General features: G+C 47.2%; 1 protein-coding gene across 2 annotated transcripts in view; it reads left to right on the top strand.

The window, feature by feature from the left end:
• PHIP (PHIP subunit of CUL4-Ring ligase complex) overlaps positions 1 to 24,447 on the top strand; it is a 2,330,659-nt gene that overhangs the window by 1,420,202 nt on the left and 886,010 nt on the right. For both annotated transcript variants that reach the window (XM_086926531.1, XM_086926532.1), the window contains exon 27: positions 2,337 to 2,419. In XM_086926531.1, coding sequence (XP_086782657.1) covers positions 2,337 to 2,419 — 83 coding nt within the window. The remainder of the gene's footprint in view (positions 1 to 2,336; positions 2,420 to 24,447) is intronic.

Below are 24,447 nucleotides of genomic sequence, written 5' to 3'. Positions count from 1 at the left end.
CTGTTATCTATTACATCTATACAAATGCAATCTGGCCTATGCTTTCATACTTATACATGTATCCGCAATAGCAGCTTATCTCCAAAACAGGCAGCATCTCTCACTTTTCAGAGTGCCTGCCATCAAAGCTTTTCTGGAAGGACTCAAACGAGTTATTCCTCCCAGACACCCACCAGCACCTGTATGGAACCTGAATGTGGTCCTTACCAGACTGATGGGTCCACCTTTTGAGCCTCTACACTCCTGCGAGATACAATTCTTAACGTGGAAAGTAGCTTTCCTAATAGCAATCATATCGCTACGACGAGCTAGTGAACTTCAAGCACTAACTATCCGAGAGCCATTCATACAGATTAACTCCAACAGGGTGGTACTGCGCACTAACCCTAAGTTTCTGCCTAAAGTAGTTTCACAGTTCCATATGAATCAAACTATAGAACTGCCAGTGTTCTTCCAGACTCCAGATTCAGTGGCTGAGAGAAGGCTCCACACACTAGAGGTCAAAAGAGCTCTGATGTACTACATAGATTGGACAAAAGATTTCAGGAAGACAAAACAACTGTTTGTTGCCTTTTCACAACAACACAAAGGCAACCCCATTTCAAAAGCAGGTATAGCCAGGTGGATCGTTAAGTGCATACAGATTTGCTATCAAAAGGCTAAGCGCACATTAACGATTCCCCCAAAAGCCCACTCAACACGAAAGTTAGGGACATCCATGGCTTTCCTTGGAAACATTCCTTTAGAGGAAATCTGTAGAGCAGCCACATGGGCTACCATACACACATTTTCCAAACACTACTGCGTAGATGTGCACTCCAAACAGCAGGCTGCTGTAGGACAGGCTGTTCTTAAAACACTTTTTCAGACTGCTGCACTGGCACAGGCAGCCGCCGCTAATAGAGGGACTGCTATATATTCTATGCACAGATATGAATTCAGCAGCCCACATGCCTCGAACCAAATATGCTACTTACCAGTATGCATCTGTTCTTGGCATGTAGGGCTGCTGACATTCATATCGCCCGCCCTCCTCCCCGGCGCCTGTAGCGCTCCGAATTACTCTTAGCATGGTCATCACTTACTGTACTACACTCCATCTCTGCCACAATGGCGAAAAACAATCTGAGGAAGGAGAGGATGCCCATGCGCACTGTAGTCCAGGGGAGGAGCCACCTATCTCGTGATACTTCGAAGACTCTTCCAGGACAACAATGTGCAATCATCCGGACCCAACACTAGGTGGCGATCTATGCACAGATATGAATGTCAGCAGCCCTACATGCCAAGACAGATGCATACTGGTAAGTAGCATATTCAACCCTGTACTAGGGATGTATAAGGGTACACCAGTAGCCAATTGTGAAGGTAGCAAAGTACTTACCATGTCAATTTAGGGGAGAAAGCACAGTTACTGGGGTCCTGATTAGTAGGATCCCAGCAGACTTAAGTCAAAAACAAACTGACACCAGGCAAAAAGTGGGGCTAACCATGCTAGAAGGATCCTGCCTTCCTACAGTTAGCATTTCCTATGAAGAATTTTTTGGGAAACATTTTGGTCCCGGAGTGTTTCTGTGCTGCAGCTCCTTTATAGGGGCCATAAGTTCCTCTTGTGATTTGGGGAGGTCCAGGGCACTCCTATCGTCATCCTACATCCTTGGCCCATACAGATCTCGCAAAATGGTCTATTCTGCTTCCAATTTTACTTCTAGAATATAACCATGCGTAAATCCTAGTGAATGCATTCGTGGTGCCGCAGGAGTCTGACAGGCCCAGGCTAAACCAGCCTGCTAGGTAGCGAGCTTTATTGTCTTTTACCAAACCTTCGTTGACATTTTTAGATATATTGCATATGTATTTATTTTTCCTTGCAATGCTTCCTTGTTTTATGTGTGCTACTTTTGGGCATTATATTGATTTTAAATTATTTTGTTTACAAAGACACAATGCTGAAACTGTTAAAGAAACTTGATATTGAAGGGGCGCATCATGGTAATTACTTTACATTAACCATTCAAAATAAGGATTTACTGCTGGCTTCTGTTCATCTATTACTTCTACCTGATTCGTCATTTGTGATACTACCGTACGTGTGAAGAATAATAATTTTCAGGTTGTAGGTAATTTTTTTAAGGTTTACAGTGCTGCTTCCTGCCTCAATTGAACACTGATTCATACTCACTGATTACATTCATGGTGATGGGGTTGGAACGTCAGTGATAGAAATTACTGGTGTGTCATACATTGTTTTTTGTTGACACAGTTAAGTATTAAACCAATGTACTTGAAGAGCTGATCACCTTTTTGTTGCACATGTTTTAATTTTTTACTTTCAGATATCATGATATGCCAGATGTCATAGACTTCTTAGTCCTTCGCCAGCAATTCGAGGATGCAAGGCACAGGCACTGGGATATAGGTAAATTATAATTGATATGAGAACATTAATATCCATGGACAAACGTTTTTTTTACCTCTCAGCTTTATTTGCAATTTATCCATTCTCTTAGTAACTGCTAGTAAGTACGTGTATTGTATGTGATTACTTAAAATGATTACCAAAGAAATAACATCTAAAAGGCAAAAGCTAGAAAACAGTTTAAAATTATGTCAAATTTTCAATGAATTATAGTTAACTTCAAACTTGGGCCATTGTATCTTTGGTGGAGATTTTGATTGATGTCTGTGTTCTGAATCTAATGTAGGTTTAGTATAGATTCTCTACTGTAGTGCAAAACCTGCAATGTAATGTATCTATTATATTGTTCGTCCACCCTCTATCTGTAGTTATTGATAGGTAGGAGCATACATCTTTCTCTCATCATAGTGCTCCTGCAGACGCTGCATAAGGACTCCTTTAAGCAGTATTTCATTATAATTACTTGATATGATGGAAAGACTGGTATGAAGTGCTTGTAAGATTACACTTTCTCTAAATCTGTTCTACTTGATATTATAATTACCTACTTTTTTTAGGGGGAGGTTTTCTTCCAAGAGTATTGGTTGCTTACAAATTCATCCTTATTCAGCTCTAAATAGTTAGCAGCAGTAGCTGAATATTTGGACCAAAGGTTATCATTTGTATTATAAGTCTCTTGTAATACTGTCTTGAGTGAACTAACTGTAACATGCATGATTATGTAATAATATTTTTTTGAAAGAGTATTTACACTTTAAGTCGTTCATGATCAAGCGAAACTCTAACCTTATCTGCTGGGAGCTTTTAGAGTGCTGTGGTAGATGGAAGAGCCTTCTGTATGAGATGCATTGCAGTTTTTCTAGATCTGCTGAGAGGTTTGAGGAATGGCTTGATGGCTAAAAGAGATTATTGATAGTAACTTTGACTTAGCTTTTAGTAACCTTTTGTAGTCCTTATGATCGCCGAAGGGCTTCATAAGTGTGTGTTGAATCTGCTTAATGCAACTGTCAAGTTGCTAGCTTTCCTCTTTATCTGCATTAGGTGGGTATTTGGTGTGGCATTGTCCAATAATCAAACCCCCCAAGTAGTTATATGACCAAGTATGAGCAAGTTTAACTGGGCCCATGTGCCATGATTGCTTAGATTTGTTATTGTATTTCCCAAAAACCATCACCTTGGTTTTGTTGACATTTGCCACCATTTTATTACTTCAAATATATATATATATATATATATATATATATATATATATATATATATATATATATATATATATATATACACACACACACACACGCTTTAAACTCTTTATTGAGCAAGTGCTCAATCAACAGTACTGAGACAGAGAAAACAGTGTACAGTAGCATGAATCATTAGGACAAAAGCACAACATCTGCATATATAAATTATCAATTGGCCAATTCCCACCAAACATAACAGGATCGCAGGGAAGGTACACCTTTAACCTCCATGACTCCAAGGCCATTCATATGACCTGGTCGACCTGCCATCCCCCCCACACCTTTTCCCATTTACGAGGGCATAGCCTGCTGAGATACAATGTGCTCCGCCCATTGACACCAATCTGGATCTGCTTCACAGTCCCCTGCTGGGGCGGGAGAGATGGCCTGGCATCCTAGCGCAATATTTCTCTTAGCCACTGCTGATAGCTGAGCCAGCCATATTTTCTGACAATGAGGTCGGGTCACTTCACCCATGATACTAAGGAGGTGCCATTTGGCCTCCATGGGAAGCTCAAGTCCCATAGCATGGACCATTATTCTTGTGATCTCTACCCAGTAGCCTTGAATTATGGGACAGCTGCACACCACTTGAAAAAGGTTCCCTTCTGCCCACATTCCCTTGAGCAAAGAGAGGTGGCAGCCCACGCCATTCTGTGCTGCAATGTTCTGGAAAAGTATATCCTATGTAGGATCTTTAAGTTCGCAGTCTACCTTTTAAAAGAAGTCTGTTCAGATCTTACAGGGCATATTCTGAAGGATGTACAGGAGGCGTGGGAAAGTCATAATTTTAAATAGGGCCCTCAGGCCCATTAGAGAGAGCGGTAGTGTCCGCCATTGTAGGGCATGCCTACGGAACCAGTATCGGTACAAAAGGGGGTGGTGGTGATGGACGGAGCATTTGAATCAATCAAACACTCACACCCAGTCAAAAGATCTGGGTTTAATCCATCACCGTTCTTTAGCCCACTCTACCACCCCAGTTCAGACATGGCTATATGCAAATCAGTCTGACCCTGTGCCTCATGGGAACAGTCCAGCCCGAACTGCCAAGCCATGTCTTCCCTGGACCGGAAACAAGCTTCCGAGGACCGGTTTCTGGCATTCCAGCTGTCTTCAGCCTGGCTTGCTTGAATCCAGTGGCAAAGTGAGCAAGGGACTCACGTCTGAGCATACACTGCCACACTTATTGCGGCCAAAAGCGGTACAAAAGGGGGTGGTGATGGACGGAGCATCTGAATCAATCAAACACTGACACTCAGTCAAAAGATCTGGGTTTAAACCATCACCGCCCATTACAGAGAGCGGTAGTGTCCGCCATTTTAGGGCATGCCTACGGAACCAGTATAACTGTGGGTGAAGATTCCTGTCGAGGAAGGCTGTGACTTCCTCATGATGTACACATCCAGATACTTAAAGCCATGTAGTGCCAACGGGACTGTGCACCTCGAGGGCAACCACCCTCCCGCCAGTGGGAATATTAAGGACTTCTCCCAAGTGGTCAGATATCCGGAATGATTTCCAAATATGTGAAAGATTTGTAGGATTCTATCAATCAGTAAGGGTGGCTTCCTGACATAACAAAACATCATCTGCATAGAGGGAGATTTTCTTGTCCTACTCCTGATGAACTGCCGCCTATGAGGGTGTCTTGGCGAACCCATGCAACCAAGGGGTTGAAGTGCAAGTGTGACGAGCATAGTAGTCAGTGGACATCCCTGTCTTGTGCCCTTCTGGAGGGTCAAGACTCAGGACACGGTATTATTGATGTGTATGTGTGCTAAGGGGCCCGCATACAGGAGCATGACCCAGCTGATAAATTTGGGTCCAAAGTCCAGCCTTTCCAGCGCGGCGAATTAATCCGCTCCACGCTACTGAAAGCCATCTTGGCATCTAAGGATAGCAACAACACTTGTTCGGCAAAGGAGGCCCCAGTTACATGTAGGACTCCATAAAGGCTTCAGAAATTTAAGTGCCACCCCCTATGTGGCATGAAGCCGAATTGGTTCAAATGGAGCACCTTTAAAATTACTGTCCCCAATCGGAGCACCAGGGCCGTCGCCAGAACCTTGATCTCCAGATTCAGCAGGTAGATGGGTTTGTAAGACCCGCACTCAGCTGCTGGTTTGTCCTTTTACGGATGACCACCACTGCAGGCATTCTTTGGTACTCCGCGAGGCGCCCTTCTTTTTGTCCAGCCTGAAACATATTCAAGAGGTGCTCACCGATTTTATCCGCCATGCATTTATGTAATTCTACTGGGAGACCATTCGGCACAGTCACTTTCACTAACTGCAAGTTTCTTATTGCCGTATTATTTCGTCTACACTAACGTCTTGGTATAGTGAGACTCAGCCATTGTTTGTTAGAATTTTAAGAACCAGATCTTTCAGAAATTCGGCAGAGTCTGCCCCTGACATAGTGGCCATAGGAGTATAAAGGGCTTCATAATAGGTAGCAAATGTCTCAGCAGTAGCCTCACCTGTCATTTGTAATGTCTCCTTACCCTCCAGGCTCTCTAGGACCCAGTTCCGTCCCCGGTCTCATCTCTCTAGCCATTTAAGCAATTAATATTTGTTCCCGACATCATATAGACGAACTTGGGTAGCCAGTGCATGAGCGCACGTGCTGTCTTCCATCATTGCCCTCAGTTTGAGCTGTTTCAGATGAAGTTGATAGTGTAGCGGTGGAGAGACTACTTCTCCATTTACCACGCCAACCTCTAGATAAGCACATTCGCACTCCAGAGCCTCAAACTTCGCTTACGTTCCTTCCTTAATCCCCCAATGAAGGCTTGTTCCTGGCCTTAAATCACCTCAATGCCTCCCACAGGACGCGGGCCGACTCAGCCAACCCCCATTCTCCTTAAAATAGAGGTCCACTTGTTCCCTTATATGGGCTTCTAAATGTTTGGTATTTCAAATACGACAGAACAGCCGTAAGGGCAGCACAAAACCGTAACCAGACCATTGAGCTGAACTCAACCGACAAATGATCAGAAACACTCTGCGATGCGGCCCTAAAATCACCTGTAGGAAAGTGCCCCTTTTTGCATGGATATCCGCGCCGCCCCCCCCCCCCCAAACTTTTTGCCTGACGCTTGTTGCACTTTGGCTTGATGTGCCGTGTGAGAAAGGGCCATCTTTCTTGCATGGTATGCCCCCACTTTTTGCTGAATTGCTGTTGTGCTTTGACTGAGTGTGCCCTCGGCTCCTACCAATCATGTGCCCAGGGCCTGTGTTCTTTCCCTAAAACTATATTGAAGCTAAAACCCAATTGGCATTTCTGGCCACACGTCAGCCCCTGGTAAATGGTACCATAGGTACCCAGGGCCTTGTGACCAGAGAAGACCCCAAAGGGCTGCAGCACTTATTGTGCCACCCTTAGGGGCCCTGCACCATAACACACACACACTGCCTTTGCAGGCTGAGTGTCCTGGTGCAGAAATAAACAAAGGCAACATGGCACACATCCCTGTGTGCCATGCCTACAAACCCACTGCCCTGGCATGCATCAGTCACCCCTCTAGCTGGGTGCCCTATGCAGGTGGTGTGGGCACAGGTGCATGAGCACCGTGCCCCTACGGTACCCAGGGCCATTCCTGGGTACTGTAAGTATAGTGATGCCATTAACCCCTTCTATGCTCATGACAAGCTCAGCTCTTCATGCAGTACAGTGCTCCTGTGCTCATGACGCGTCATGACCACACCCGTTTTTATTGCTGTCCAGCACAGCAGAGGAATCTCTCAAGCAGCGATGTGGTTAAGGGTATATGGTGCTGGGAGGTTGTCATTACGAACTCCACAGCACCATAATGGCTACACTGAAGACTGAAAAGTTTGATACAAAACTTCAGCACATTAAACCCACACTGATGCCAGTGTGGGATTTAATGTAAAATGCACGACAGAGGGCATCTTCGAGATGCCCTCTTAAACCTAACCTACAATCCATGTCTTCTTTGAGGGGCTGTCTAGGCTGCCACACATCAGACATGTACCTGGACCCCTGGGTGGAGAGCCCCCGCTCTCCTGGGCCTGCAACAATGCGCATCCTGGGCGAGGTGCTAGGTCTCCTCCCCCAGGATGGGCTGGGGGAAGCTTAAAAGGCATTCCACCTGTGGGAGCTTCTCCAGGCCACTTGCTGTACTCAGCAACTGGCCCCCACCAGTTCTGACCCCCACTCTGGCGGGAAGACTGGTGGGAAATCCTACGTCAGGAAAGGGGGTGTGCCAGCCTGTTCCAACTCCACCCGTCAGGTGGGAGAGGCGAGGTGAAGCACGACTCCGGGCTCCGGCCATCTTGAGGATGAGGAGCCCTACCCACTCACAGCTAGGCTCCTGCCTCCTCCCACAGGAGAGGAGCATAGGTCCCTGCACTCACCCTACCTGTAACGCCCCTAAATTTAGTATTTAGAGGTACCTTGAACCTTTCTTCCTCAGATCCCGATTCGAAAACAAGCAAGAAGATCAAGAAACCAGAAGACCTGCCGCGCAGCTGCTAACAAAAGGATGACACTAGCAGTTTGTAACTACCGCTATATCCTGAACGTTAAATCGAGTTATTATGGTTTGCTGATGTAAATAGGACAGGTTTAAGCAAGTTTTGTTTTGTAATTTCGCAGGTTTCCCTGATATAGGTGCGAACGGCACCGAAATGCATTGGAAGTGATAAAATTGGGGATAACAACGGAAGACCCCTGCCTCTCATTGGATAACATTGGGCCTAAACTACCTCTGCACCCGGCTGCCCCTGTGCTGCTGAGGGTGTACCAACTGTGCCTACCTGACCATGGGAGACCCCTGAGTCTATGCCCAGAACCTAAACTCTGCCAGTCGAGTACTTAAATAAAAGCCTATAACTCACTTTTCTTATATAGGCTAACATTGACTGGTTTCACTTGGAAATTCTTCTAAGTGTGGAGTTTTGGAACTTTAAAATATTAATCTAAAATCAGCCAAACTACGAATTCCGATTTACTCACCTGTTATCAGGAGAGACCTCAGTGCTGCATCTTTTTTTTTTTTAAACAGATTTTATTGTTGAAACACACATAGTATGCATAGCTCCGTCATCCAGAGTCTACTGCCATCATCAATTAAGCTGCATCATTCTCCACAATGTGTAATAAGAGCATAAGAACTTCCCCATTCAAAATATCGGAAACAGTAGGATTAAGCACCGCCCCCCCCCTCCCCCCTTGCGTGGCTGCCTGTCTAACTTAACCATGTTACAGTAAAAGAACACTAGCCATGTGTACCGTGCACCAACAGTGTTATATCACAGTCCAATGTGTCGGAGGGTTTGGAGGATGGCAACCTCAGGCGGCGGGTCCAGGTCCAGGCCCAGCCCCCGGTATTCTGCCCACCTCTTCCAGATTTTGTAATGCTTTCCAGGACACCCCCTGGCAACAAACACAGGCTGCTCCAGACCCATACAATAGTCCATTCTATTCCTCCAAGCGGCAAGTGACTGGGCCAGAGGCGCCTTCCATTCTCTAGCGATATCGCGCTTTCCCAGCGTGAGACCCAGTAATAATAAGTGGCGCTTGTAGCGGTTGCCCCCAACCCCAGCGATGACATGCAAAAGAGCTAACTTGGGGTCCCTCTGAATCTCCCAGGCCAGAACCTCCGCTAGGCAACAATGTACCCCATTCCAGAACCTTCGCAGCGCTGTGCATTCCCAGACCGTGTGCAGCAGGGTACCCGCCTCAGACCCACAGCGGAGACACTCTGGAGACGCTATCATGCCCGCCCTCCACAGATGCTGCCGGGTATAGTATGTGCGGTGTAGATAGTGGAACTGAATCGGGCACGTGGGTATTGCTGCCCCCTGGGGCTTTCTAGGGCCTCCACCCAATCCTCCTCGTCTAACTCTCCAATATCCCGCTCCCATGCAGTCCTAAGGCCTAGCAGGTCCGATGAGCAGTGGCGCACCAGTGTCTGGTATATGCGCGACAATTTCTTGTCCGGCAGCTCCCCCATAAAAATGTTTGCTTCCAGAGGGCTAAATTCGGGAAGCTGCTGCAGGCCTACTAGATGGGGAGCCAGCGCGTGGCGAAACTGAAGATAGCGGAAGAACTGGGTGCGGGGCATTCCAAATTCCTCATGCATATTTGTAAATGATTTGAGAGCGCACCCTGACACAACATCACCGAGGGTAGAGATACCTGTTGCATCCCATCCTTGAAAGCCCCTCAGCGCAAGCAATTGGGGTAGCCGACCATTTCGCCAGAGGGGGGTTTCCTGGGTAAGCACATTCCACCACCCCATCCTACGCAATGCTTGCCTCCAAACGTGGAAAATCACTTGCGTGGCTGCGGTAAGAGACCACCGAAGTGGCGCTGAGTACAGCAGCGCATGTAGAGATGTAGAGCCCATCAGCGTCCCCTCAACCGCATAGGCCGGGTCACCCCTGTCCCCATACCACCAGTCGTTCAACACCAAGAGGTGAGCCGCTTGGTAGTACAAGAGTACATCCGACGTGGCCAATACCCCAGTGTATGTGGACAGGAAGCACGTCCTCAGGGCCACGGGCGCCACACCCCACTCCCATAGAAACCCACTGAGCGTTGAATTCAACTGTCGGAACCAGCGGGCGGGATCACGTGCGGGTGGTTTTGCAGTTGGTACACCAGGCGTGGCAGCACCACCATCTTAAAAATGGCAGACCTGCCTAGTATCGACAGCGGCATCTTAGTCCATACCTTCAAGTCCTCGTGTGTGCGATCCCAAACCGGGGTAAGGTTGCGATCTTGGGACATCGCCGCATCTTCAGTTAGGTAGACTCCCAAATATTTTGCTCCATCCGTCGCCAGTTGGAGGCCCGACGCCAAGTCACCCACGGCTCGCCCGCCACCCAACATCCAGAGCGTGGACTTGCCCGGGTTCATGAAAAGGCCAGAAGTTTCACCGAAAATTTGTAGTATGCGCAAAAGTCATGGCCCAGAACGGGCCAAGTCAGTAAGAAAGAACAACACGTCATCTGCGTACAACCCAATTCTATCAGTGTGATCAGTAGACAACCGAAACCCTTCAAGTTGGGCGCCAATGCGCACCCACGCCACGAGAGGCTCCATCGTGAGCGCAGATAGAAACGGGGAGAGGGGACAGCCCTGCCGCGTCCCCCCTCAACGTTTAAAATACAATAATATTCCTTATCTTTTGATACAAAACAATTGGCCTAGAGTTCTTTTCTTGATTGTGTGAGACCATTTGCTGACTGTGTGTGTTCAACAAATGCTTTACACTGTCCTCTGATACAGCCTTACTGCTCGACTAAGCTACCACTTTAGAGAGTAAGGTTATGTCTAACTTTAGACTCTGCCAAACGATTGGGGACTCTATACACACTATACCTTACTCTGGTCCAGTATGTATAGAGCCACTTTCCTACATGCCCTTTGTCCCTGCCTATCAAGTTCCCATGGCCTGAGGTATTTCCCAAAACTGTATCTTGTCACATTTCCGGCTACAATTAAGCCCCTTGTAAAAGATACCATTCGTACGAAGGGCACTGTGACCTGGGAAGGCTTCTAAGGGATGGTGCACTTTTTGTGCCACCTCTAGAGACCTTGCACCCTAACATCCCTCCCCCCCCCCTTGCCATTGCAGGCTGTGTGTTTTGATGCAGGGAAAAGTGACGAGTTAACATGGCAGACACCCTGTGTGCCATGGTGCAACCCACTGGCTGTGGCCTAGATAAGTCACCCCTCTAGCAGAGTGGTATAGACCACAGGTGAGGGTGCAGTTGCAGGAATACTCGACCCCTACAGTGTCCTGTGTACACCTTAGAGATGCTGCCTGAAAAAAAACAGTCCTGGTGTAGTTCCTGAAGAGCTACCTGCCATTTGCCACCTCTAGACAGGATTCTAGACACAAGGGGTAGAGGGCGTCCGCTCTCTGGGTCCAGAAACAAAGCCCATCCTGGCAGAGGTGTCATGCCTCCTCCCCCAGGATGGGGGTGGGTTCCGAAGGGTTAGTTTTAAATGCCTGCCGCCTTTGTTAGCTGACCCTGCCTGTGGCTGCCCCCAGCAACTGGCTCCCACCAGTTCTGGCCCCCAATTGGGGCAGGACATTCGGTGGGAAAACCAAGTTAGGAAGAGAGATGTACCCACCTTTGCCAACCCCACCTCTCAGGTGGGGAAGGCAAGGTGAAGCACACATCTCAGTCCCCTCCATCTTGATGATGAGGAGACCCAGCCAATCAGAGAGAGTCTCATGCCCACCTCCCACAGAACGGTGGCATAATAGGGTGTGTACTCACCCCAAGGAAGGATCCTATTGGTCCCAACCTGCACACCCCTGTAACGGCCCTAAATTTAGTATTTGAGGCAATCCTGAACCTTGCTTCCTCAGATTTCAGAAGAAGAAAGGACAGAAGAGCCGTGCTGAACAAGGAAGAAAAAGACACCAAGTGCTTTGGCCCCAGCCCTAACGGCCTGCTTCCAGCGAAACCCTTACATTTCCAGCAGCCATCTAGAACCCAGTCGATCTGCCCTGCCTTCACCCAAAAGACTGTCTTCAGTGAGCACCGGATTTGCCCCAACAAAGGATTCCAACACAGATTCCGTATCCAGTCAGATCTGTGGTCTTGCACCACTCTGCACCCGATGACCAGGGGTAGAGTTCCAGTGGCCCAACACCACAAGGAGCCTTCCCAGCAATCCTAACATGGGATCCAGTGATCCCCGACATGCCTTGATCTGCGACCCAACGTCTGCAGCCTCAACCTGAGGGGTCTCCCTGACCGTGACCAGAGCTGGTAAGAAAACCTGATACCTAAAGACACTCCTGCACCAACACCCCACGGCCTTGGGTGGTCCAACAAACAGTGTCCACACATCCCCCAACAATCCAACTTACCTCTCTTGCTGGTGGTTGCCTGTGTCTGCAGCCTTTCTTCTGAACTGGAGATCTCCATTGGAAACAACAGAGCTCCTGACGTCTTCTTGGCACCCTGCATCCGGCAACCCCATGCCGTTGGTGGTGCAGGTCCTGTGCTGATCTAAACACCAGGAGCTTTGCTCCAACAACTGAGTGGTCTGCTCAGGAGCAGACCCCAACTGAAGGCCCCTTAGCCCCATTGGCTAACATTGGGCCTCTGCACTCTGTATCCGGTCGCTCTAATGCCACTGGTTGTGCAACTCGAGTGCCTCTTGTAATCTTGGGTCTAACCCCAGACACCCAGCATTGTAAGTTGTTTACTTACCTGCAAAACTATAACACTCTTTTTTCCAAAGGACACCCATGTTGTGGCTTTTCCTCTGAAATGTTGGAAGTGTCGACCTACTTTCTGTATGGAACTAAAGCAATCTAGACATATCGCCATAGTAGTAGATGTAGCTAAAAAGTAACACAATAGTAATCCAAAGTGTTTAAAGCAAATACAAACCTGTAACAATACCAATTTCAACCACAATTTCATTTCTGTGTACAGCCTTGCACTTGAAAGTATATTTTACCTGCCTGTGCCAAGTTCTGCTTGGTTCTAGATATAAAACAGAAGTGTATCTTTTTTAATACTAACCCAATTGGTCTGGATTCAGAGTGTGTGCCATCATCTCTTGCCTGAGTGAAGACAATAAATGCTTAGCACACCTTCTGTTAAGACTAACTGCTGGACCACACTACCACATATAGAGCTGTTAGTGATTTTCTAACTTGGTCTCCGCTATACCTTTTCGGATCCACTACACTCTGTGTACTGTATACCTTACTTTGCTATAGTATATGCAGAGCCAGCTTACTACATCATCTACATGGACAGTCCGGGTGAGAATGTAGTCCAGGCGTGTTAGACTACATGTGCTGTAGGCAGGGGGTGAAGTGTTGTGCCCCTCGTTGATGTTCATGCCCGAAATAGCCAGGCGCATTGCCGACATTAAGTCCCACAATGGGTCAGGACCCTCCCAGATGATGCCCTCCCACTTCTATCCTGCTCCGGGTCCACCGCATCATCCATATCTCTCCCAAAACCAAGGTCCCGGGTGGTAGCACCAAGAGTAGGGGACCTAGCCCAGCGAACGCTGGTGTGTACAATCTTGGGGTGTGCATACAGCAGATACTCAGAGTACCCCACTCCCATCTCCTGGTCACTGCCACATATCTACCCAGGGGCTTGGTCCATGTCTGAGTTGGGTTAAAGGGTACGGATTAACTGAATAGAATACCAAGCCCCCTAAAGCAGACCGTGTAACCATCGTGCTCCGGCAGAGTATATGCAAATCTGTTCCAGGCATGTGGGCTTCTGAATTCATATCTTAGCACAGATCGCCTCCTAGTGTTGGGTCCCGATGTTTACACCTTGTTGACTTGGAAGAGTCTTCGAAGTATCACGAGAGAGCGAGAAATAAACAATGTTTATTTAGACCATAGTCTTTAAAACCATACACAGCTTTTGGATCCTCATAGTGATAACATATTAAAAGACACATTTCATTTTAGCACAATTTCTAAAAAATAAATAAAACCATAAAATTCTCATCCATAAGTTCTCATTTATAGGGGGTCATATTTAAAATGTTTAAATCAGCATCCCTCTTTTAATTTCTCCTTTATAAAGTTGTGTATTGCTTTCAGGAATTTCCCCAAAGTGATTGTAATATCTAGGGATAGCATATCCATAAGAAGACAAGCCGCTTGAGCATGTGAATTCACCTTATATTTAAAAAATATTGGACATAAAAATACTTTCCGTATCTCTAAAATCAATGTGCAATCAAGCAGTATGTGCAAAATATCATTTTTTACCCCTAGGCCCCATTTACAAATACCATCCATTTGAATCAGTGCTGCTTTTATTTTTCCTTCCGACTTCCAAGGATTAATGCCCACACAAACCCATAGGATTTCGTGTCTTAGCTATTTATTGGGCAAGAAATCTAGAAATGGAAACCGGTCCTCCCTTTCCCATGCGCTCCTTACCCAGTTAACCGATCTTTTCTCCCTCAAATAGTCAAGGTCTTGTGATCTAGAGTATTGGATCCCTTGTTCTCTAAGCATTCTCTTGTCCAGGGCTGGCTGCGAAAGGCTCAACTTTAGATGCGCCGCTACGGTCTGGGGGGGTTTTCCTTACATCCCGTGCCCACACGAGTCTTCTCGTTAGGATTTCCTCTCTGCACCATGTTGAGACCTTTTGCATGCCTTCAGGCTCCTGGCATTTCCAGAATCTCAGTAGGGACATTTGGGTCTTTACATTCCAGGCTATAAGTCCTACCTCCATTCTGATTGTTTGAATCATGGTACTACTAGGTAAAGACAGCAGCATTTTTAAAATCTTTCCTTCTTCCCGATCCCACACCCTTTTGCCACTCAAGTAGAGCACTTCTGCACCATACAGAACTTGAGGGGGGATCATTGCTTCAAATGCATTTAGCATGGGTCTATGTGACATGTCGCCATATTCTTTGTTAAATTTTTTCAGACCGCAGACTGAGGAAAAGGATTTTGCAGCTTGTGCCTCCAAGTGAGAACCCCACTTCAATGCACTATCAAACTAAAGGCCTAGGTATTTATATTTGCTTACGATTTCTAATTTATCTTGACCTAAAAGCCAATTAAATGTATTATTTTTAACTCTTCCCAAATCGGAAGACCTTTGTTTTTTCCATGTTTACAGTTAAAAACTTTTTATCACAATCATTTTTAAACACATTTAATTTTCTTTGGAGACCCATTTCGGTTTGATCAAGGATCACAAGGCCGTTGGCGTACAAAAGGCAGGACACATTATTTGTGTTAATATGTGGGCTCGCGCTTCTTTCAATTTCCAGCACTGCGGGGAGATCTGCTAGAAAAATTGAAAAAAGCAGTGGTGCCAACACGCACCCCTGTCTAAGACCGTTCTTTACAGATATTTTGTGAGTTAGTGACCCCTTTGTATCTCTAATGACCTGGGCCCAGTTGTCACTGTGTAACTCTTTTAAATAATTAAAATACCATCCGGTATTCCATCATTTTCCAGGACTTCCCAAAGGCTATTACGATCCACCGAATCGAAAGCTGCCCGAAAGTCAACAAAGCAACAAAACAGTTTGCCATTTTGCTCTATCGATTTCCTGGCCAATGCCCACAGGGCGAAAGAATGATCAATTGTGGAGTGAGCTTCTTTAAACCCTCCTTGTTCAACTGGAACAATAGATCTCTGTTCTACCCAATACTTTAATTTACCTAATAGTATTTTCACAAAAATCTTTTCTCCTATATCTAACAGGTTAATAAGTCAATAATTTTTTCGGGCATATACAACCCCTTTCTTGTGTATCAGCCTAATTATTGCACCCTTCCAATTTATGGGAATCTTCCCTTGTTCTAAAATTGCTACAAACATCTTTGAGAAGAATTTTGCCCTCCAGGACTGATTTGTTATTATTATTAGTTAGTGCTGGTAGATTATCTGGGCCAGCTGCTCTCGTTAAGTTCAAAGTCCTGATTCTACTAAGAACATTAGCTATTAAGTAATCTGGTTTTAAGTTCTCTGCTATGCCGCTCCAAACTCGTGGACTCTCCTCTTCAATCTCCCTCTCCAGGGAATATAATGCCTGTAAATAGTCTTCCCATGCCCCCTCTTCCACTACACAAATCATTGGGGCAACAGAAGATTCTGTAGCCGATTTTATTAGCATCCAGAACTGACGAATGTTCTTAGCTTCTATTGCTTGCAATAATTTTCCCCAACACAATTCTTTGTGGGACCTTTTGGCATTATGTATAAGTGAGGTATATTCTCTCTTTATTTTAGTGAGATTTTAAGCCCTTGCCTGGTCGAATTTTTTGCGTAAACTACGTTCTTCTTTCCGGAGTTCTTTTTTCTCATTTAAGCAAGCGATATTAAACCAATTTCCTTGTTTTGTCTACCTCCTTTCTTTATCCTTGGGTGCCCTTACATCTGTTCTTAATTCTATACTGATACATTTAACTACTTGATCTATTTTGTCACCATACCATGATAAGCCTTGGCCGCTCACGCATCCTAGGTTAACATTTTGTTGCAGGCGAGTTAACCTTTCTATATAAACATCCGGTAGCCGGGTGGTTATCCGCTTGGGATATTCCATCTCTTGTAATATGACTTTATCGCAAGCAACCTGGGGAGATATTACCAACTCTAATTTTATTAGGTTATGTCACTACACTGCAAAGGGCTAATCCTAAAGTCTGATACTAATTCAAAGTTCCAAGCCAGCATGAAAACATGATCAATCTGGCAATTCTGATTCCCATATTTAAAAGTTTTTTTTTGCCGGGCAATCTTGAACTTGCCTGCTATTTAAGCAGAAAAGACTTTTTGACACTAGGTAATTTCCGAGCTTAACAGCATCGGTTGATATTATATTTTCTGAAAACTCTGCTTTTTTATATCGTATGAATCCAGAATTTCTGTATACCAAAGATCTAACAATGTTGGGTTTAATTTATGATAAAAATCTCCCACCAACAAAATTAAATCAGTCCCATATTTATCACATAATTTATCCAAATCATTCTTAAACTGTCCCACTTCAATCCCATATTCCTCCTGTGAGCCCCATTGCATATAAACATTTAAAACCAATATATGTTCGTATTTTTTGTCAACAAACGTTGTCGAAATCCTACAGGCCAAAAGCCATTTACATGTCACAGGTAACTGGGATACCCTAATCACTAAGTTTGTTGACAATTAAATCAATGAGCCACCTGCTGCATGGCCAGAGCTAGACTTTATCGCTGGACTATGGATTTGTCGAACCCCTTCAACTACGGGGGTCTCTCCACAAAGCAATGTCTCTTGGATACAAATGATCTCGTTATTTTTCGAGAACTTTGTTAAAAATTCCTGTTTTAATTGTGTTCCAAGACCATTTATATTCCAGGAGACCAGTTTTATGCCATGTAGCTGCCCCGTTACCTATTCTACATCGCTCAGCATCCCGTTAAATTCAGTTCCCTCCATATAGCGCTAGAAGGACCTGCGGGGCTTATACTACATTATACAGTTTTTCCATGCTTTCATCGGGCCTGAATTATTTAGTACTATATTGAAATTTTCCAACCCTTGGTCCACTTCATTTCCAGGTAGCTTCACTTGTCTTTTACCTAGGCCTGCATGGAAACGTAGGAAAATTTTCTGTTGCGGAACATTAAATTCTGGTACGGCCTCTACTTCAATCAATCAATCAATTTAAGCTTATAAAGCGCCTGGTTGCACAACCTGTGCGTCCCAGCGCTGGGGCACTAGCCTAATCCCTTCTTTACGTATTTCCTTATCTGCATTTTCACTGCAGCCTGTATCAAGTCAGAATAGAACTGTACTCTAGTAAACTCCTTGCCATCCCAGGATACTTGAAATCCCACCTGCCGAAGGTCTTTAGATCCTATTCCTTTTAAATTTAAGCAGTGGGCAAATGAGTTAAGAAGGTGGGATCTATTTAAATAGATGCTTTTTATGTTTTTTTCCCACCCCTTCCCGCTCGCTCTTTTTCAAAATAAAGCCACTTATTCCCTTTAACCTCCTCACCTTCCAATCTAAATCCCATCAGTGGCAGTTGAGTATTAGCTCTTTCCCCTTCCTCCAGGCTAATACCCCGAAATAACTTATCATTAGGGGAAGTCATAAGGCCAGGAGTTTTTGGTATGTTGAGGGGCAATTAGTTTTTATTTTTTAACTCCTTATCCTGGAGGTTTTGCTTCCTATTACAGCACTCCTTTTTTACTATCATCCTTGCTGGTTTCTCTGCAATTATTCTTGCCATTCCGGTTTCCCTCACTACTTTAAAGGGTTCAAACTTAAATATTTGTTCAGATACTCCTATACGTTCCTTATGCTCCCTAGTCATTTTCCTTACACCTGTTTTAATATTTCTTTGTACATTTCTTCTTACCATTTTCGCGCGTTTTGGCAACCCACATGTTCTATATCCTCCCCTTCTTTTTACCAACATTGGCCACCTTGAAACATAAACATCATGATTAGTAGTTGGTAATTTTACATCAAGGTTAACCATCGGGGGATCAACATTTCCAACCTCCTCATCCCCCTCCCTCAGCGGAGGTGTCAATACAGGGTCTTGCGGTGAAAGAAGGTGGCCAGGGAGTCGCACAGGTCTTGTGATGGTGGGATGTCGTTGGTGTTGGAGCTGGGGTTGGAGAGTTCTTTCACGATGCTGAAGAGCTCTTTGGTGTTGTGTGCGTTGTTGTCTAGGCGGTCTTTGAAGGCGGTCCTCTTGGTGGTCCTGATAAGTTGGTGGTGTCTGCGGGTGGTGCTCTTGTGGGCTGTGTGGCTGTCTGGTGTTCGGTTGAGGAGCCATTTGTTCTCCAGCTTCCGGCAGGTGCGCTTGGAGATCTGGAGGTCTTCGGTAAACCAGGCAGCTTTCTTGTTGGTGTGGTTGGTTGTGGAAGTCTTGAGGGGGGCGAGGATGTTGACCTAGTCGTTGATCTACAGTTTGAGGTTGGTCGCGGCGGTGTCTGGGCGGTGGGGTCAGCAGGTGGTCTCACGGCTAGGGTGGCAGTGAGTTGGTCCTTGGTGACCTTGCCCCAGCAGCGGCGTGGTAGCTGTTGGGTGCCGTGGTGTGTGGTGGGTTTCCTGATGGTGAAGTGGAAGCATCTCTGGTCGGTCCAGTGGGGTTCGGTGGTGTGGTTGAAGGAGACGTGGGGACTTGTGGAGAAGATGGGGTCCAGCGTTTGTCCGGCGGCGTGGGTGGGTGTCATCACGAGCTGTTTGAGTCCGAGGTTGTCGATGGAAAGAGTTGTCGAGGGATACCGAGAGGAAACAATACCGTCGTAAGTATAACCTTTCCCATGAAGGCCTTCGACTCAAAAACGGCCGCAGAGCCGAGAACGGGCGCCGACACCAAAAAAGTCAGCGATCCGAAAAAGGCCGTCCAGCCAAAGAAGGTTGTGGATCCGAAAAAGACCGCTGACCAAAAGAAGGTTGTCGATCCAAAGAACACTGTCGACCCAAAGAAGGGCGTCGATCCAAAGAAGACAGTCGACCCGAAGAAGGCCGTTGACCCGAAAAAGGCAGTCGAACCTAAAAGTCGTCGAGCCGAAAAAACACATCAAACCGAATAGAGCAGTCGAGCCGAATAAAACTCTACAGAAAAATAAAAACAAGCAAGCGACTGATCCAAAAACCTCAGCGCCAAAGCCACGGATAGTGGAAGAAGAACTTTTTCATCCTGATCCAGTGAGCCCAGACCAAAACAGACTGTATATAGTTCAAGTTCAAGTTCAGGGATTTATATAGCGCACTACTCACCCAGAGGGTCTCAAGGCGCTTGGGGAAGGGGGTTCAATTTTTGTCGAATAGCCAGGTTTTAAGTTCTTTTCTGAAGGAGATGTGGTTTTGAGTAAGGCGGAGGTGAGTGGGGAGTGAGTTTCAGGTCGTGGCCGCCAGGAAGGAGAAGGATCTGCCACCCATGGTGGATTTTCGGATGCGCGGGACTGCAGCGAGGGCTTGATTGGACGATCTAAGTTGGCGGGTGGGTGTGTAGAAGGACAGTCGAGTGTTGAGGCATTCGGGTCCTAGTTTGTAGAGGGCCTTGTGTGCGTGGGTGAGAAGACGGAATGTAATTCTCTTGTTGACGGGAAGCCAGTGGAGGTCTTTTAGGTGTCCGGTGATGTGATCTTGGCGAGGGATGTCCAATATGAGTCTCGCTGATGCGTTTTGGATGCGTTGGAGTTTTTTTCTGTAGTTTTGCTGTGATTCCGGCGTATAGTGTGTTACCATAATCCAGTCGACTCGTGACCAGTGCGTGGGTGACAGTCTTTCTTGTTTCGAGGGGGATCCAGCGGAAGATCTTTTTGAGAATACGAAGTACGTTGAAGCAGGAGGATGAGACTGCGTTGATTTGTCTGGACATCGAGAGAGAGGAGTCTAGGATGAAGCCCAGGTTGCGTGCGTGGTTTGTGGGTGTGGGTGCTGTGCCCAGAGCAGAAGGCCACCAAGAGTCGTCCCAGGCAGAGGGGGAGGATCCGAGGATGAGTACCTCCGGTTTGTCTGAGTTGAGTTTTAGGCGGCTATGTTTCATCCATTCGGCTACTTCTTTCATGCCTTCGTGAAGGTTGGTTTTGGCGGTGTTAGGGTCTTTGGTGAGGGAAAGGATTAACTGGGTGTCGTCGGCGTAGGAGATGATGTTAAGGTTGTGTTGACACGCGATGGAGGCGAGTGGACTCATGTAAACGTTGAAGAGGGTGGGACTGAGTGATGATCCTTGTGGTACTCCACAGATGACTTCAGTGGCCTCTGAGTTGAATGGGGGAAGTCGGACTCTTTGAGTTCTCCCGGCGAGGAATGAGATGATCCAGTCCAAGGCTTTTCCTTGTATGCCGATGCTGCTGAGGCGTTGTATAAGGGTGCTGTGGCAGACTGTGTCGAAGGCGGCGAAGAGGTCGAGTAGGATGAGGGCCACTGTTTCTCCGTTGTCCAGTAGCGTTCGGATGTCGTCTGTAGCTGCGATGAGGGCGGTTTCGGTGCTGTGTTTGGCTCGGAAGCCGGACTGTGAGGGGTCGAGGGAGTTGTTGGATTCAAGGAAGGCGGCGAGTTAGCTGTTGACGGCTTTCTCGATGACTTTGGCGGGGAAGGGGAGGAGGGATATGGGTCGGTAGTTTTTAAGTTCAGAGGGGTCTGCTGTGGGTTTCTTCAAGAGGGCGCTGAGTTCGGCGTGTTTCCAGCTTTCTGGGAAGGTGGCAGAGTTGAACGAGCAGTTGATGACATCACGGAGATGGGGTGCGATGATGGAGTCAGCTTTGTTAAAGATATGGTGGGGGCAGGGGTCGGTTGGCGAGCCAGAGTGGATTGAGTTTATTAGGCGGATAGTGTCTTCTGTGGTGATTGGGTTCCAGGTGCTGAGGTTGTTAGTTGGCGGTGTAGGATCTGAGGGGGGTGGGGAGGGTTGTTCGCCGGGAGTATTCTCGAAGCTGTTGTGAATGTCAGCAATTTTGTTGTAGAAGAAGGAGGATAACGCATCGCAGAGGTCTTGGGAGGGAGTGATGTCGTTAGATGCTGCGCGGGGTTGGTGAATTCTTTGACGATGTTGAAAAGTTCCTTGCTGTTGTGGGCGTTGTTGTCGAGACGATCCTTGAAAGCTGATTTCTTGGTGGATCGAATCAGTTGGTGGTGTTTGCGGGTGGCCGCCTTGAGGGTGGCCATGTTGTCGGTGGTTGGGTTTTTTCTCCATGTTTTCTCTGGGGTGCGGCATAGCTTCTTGGATTTTTTAAGGTCATCATTAAACCAGGGGGCCTTTTTGCTGCCTGAATTGATCTGGTGCTTTTTCAGGGGTGCTAATTTGTCAGCGCTGTGGGTGATCCATTGCTTGAGGTTGGTGGCCGCTTGGTTTGGGTCCAATGAGATGGTGGGAGGGTTATGGTTGAGTGATGTGAGGAGTTGGTCGGAGGTGATTTTGTTCCAGTGTCTTCGAGGAATAGGTTGTGGGCGGTTGTGGGTCAAGGTGGTTTTGTAGCTGAAGTGAACACAGCTGTGGTCCGTCCAATGGAGGGCTGTGGTGCGGTCGAAGGAAATGTGCTTGCTGGAGGTGAAGATAGGGTTGAGCGTGTGTCCGGCTACATGGGTTGGGGTGTCCACAAGTTGTTTGAGTCCGAGATTGGCCAGGTTGTCCAGAAGGGAGTTGAAGTTGCTGTCGTGTTTGTTTTCAAGGTGGAAGTTGAGGTCTCCTAATAGAATGTAGTTCTCGGAGGCGAGGGCATGTGGGCTGACTGAGTCAGTGATGCCATCGCTGAATTGAGTACGGGTTCCTGGAGGCCTTTAGATGAGGGTGCCTCTAAGTGTGGTCCTAGGGTCGGTGTGGATCTGGAAGTGGAGATGTTAGGCGTTGGCAAGATTATCGCCGACGCTGGTTGTGATTTTGATGATGTTCCTATGGACGATGGCGATGCCTCCTCCTGTTTGGTTGGTGCGGTCTTTTCGGGTGATCTTGTAAGCGTCCGGGATGGCTATAGCGATGTCGGGTGCTGATGATGTGTTCATCCAAGTTTCTGTAAGGAAGGCAATGTCCGGTGACGCAGTGTCGAGTAGGTCCCAGAGTTCAGTGGCGTGTCTATGGATCGAGCGGGTGTTTAGCAGGATGCACTTCAGGTGGTTAGAGTCGGAGCTATGTTTGGAGGAAGTGGATTTGGAGAGGGTCCTGAAGCAGGTGAACTTGCAGGTGTGACAGGCAAATGGACCAGGGGTACGTCCTGGGGTGGCTTCGCAGCATTGTGGTGTGCGTCCGGGGTTGAGGGCGAGGAGAGTTGCGGCATCATATGTGAATCTAGTGGGCTGGGTACGGCGGGGGCCAGGGGGTCTGGCGCTGGGCGCGGTCCAGGCGCGGACGGGCGTAGACGGGCTTACCTTTGGCGCGCCTTCGGCGCGGCCGCAGCGCGTGACGCTGCGCGTAGGTTCATCTGTCTTATATGGAGAGTGGAGGGGGGCGGAGCGTGGGAGGGACAGCTGGGATGCGGGAGCGGGGAGGAGACACGGGGTCCAGGTAAACAAACTAACAAAATGGAGTAGGGTATCTCACAACAAAGCAGGGGCGCAGTCGCCAATTATTAACCCCTTCCATGCTGGTGACGAACCCCAGCCGTCACGCTCTGCGGCGCTCGTGTGCTGATGACGGCTGGGGTTCGTCACGGCCCCGCCCTGTTCTTTTGTTTACCGCACAGCGGCGGAAACGGCCCAGCATGGAAGGGGTTAAAACACTTTTCAGAGCCAAGCGCTATTTAATAAAGCACAATGCAGGGCCAATGAGCAGCGCAAATAAATAAATAAATATGTAAAAACGATACCAGGCGCGGCGATATCGCCGAAGCGCTCGAGTAGGTGAATTTTGCAGCAGTGCGTCAGCAAAAGCGTCTCGGGACAGGCAGGGAGCGAAGGGGAGCGACCTCTGGTGAGCTGCTTCAGACGGTCACAGAGGCAGTGGGGGACGGGGCTGCAGAACGAAACTAGTGTGTGGGAGGGGCAGCTGGGAGACGGGAGCGGGGAGGAGACACGGGGTCCAGGTAAACAAACTAACAAAATGGAGTAGGGTATCTCACAACAAAGCAGGGGCACAGTCGCTGATTATTAAAACACTTTTCAGAGCCAAGCGCTATTTAATAAAGCACAATGCAGGGCCAATGTGCAGCACAAATAAATAAATATGTAAAAACGATACCAGGCGCTGCGATATCGCCGAAGCGCTCGAGTAGGTGAATTTTGCAGCAGAGCGTCAGCAAAAGCGTCTCTGGACAGGCAGGGAGCGAGGGGGAGCGACCTCTGATGAGCTGCTTCAGACAGGACATACATCAGTTTGCAATAAGAACCAGAGAAGACTGGACACTAAAGCACCTTCTCCTGTTCCTCCTAAGAAAAAGGACTTTGGGACATACCCTTCTAGACCTTTCACACCTCCTACTTTCACTCCTAACATGCCTTATGTTCCATATTCTCCTACACGTCGACATTATGATGAGGTAGAAGACATGGGTGAAGATCCTCAACAGGATTTTATAGACCCTGATGATCAAGGAAACTAGGATAACACATGGGACGATCAGAATGACCCTGATGACCCATATGATACACAACCCATACCCGATACCTCGCCATACCCCACAAAGCCATCTCCTACTGACGACACTGTCGCTTTTAACCAGCTAGTAGACAGAGCAGCTCAGTATCATGGCGTAAACATGCACACTGACCCTATAGAGGAGGATTTCTTATTTAACACCTTACCAACATCAGAGAACAGTGTACGTATACTCCCTATGCTGAAGGGAGTATTAAAGCATGCGCCAGACATCTTTAAAGGCCCAGCCAGGGC

This window comes from Lissotriton vulgaris, chromosome 6 (genome assembly GCF_964263255.1).
Source record: "Lissotriton vulgaris chromosome 6, aLisVul1.2, whole genome shotgun sequence".
NCBI classification, from domain to species: domain Eukaryota; kingdom Metazoa; phylum Chordata; class Amphibia; order Caudata; family Salamandridae; genus Lissotriton; species Lissotriton vulgaris.
The sequence above is the reverse complement of the archived record's forward strand: the minus strand, read 5'-3'. Positions and strand labels throughout refer to the sequence as shown.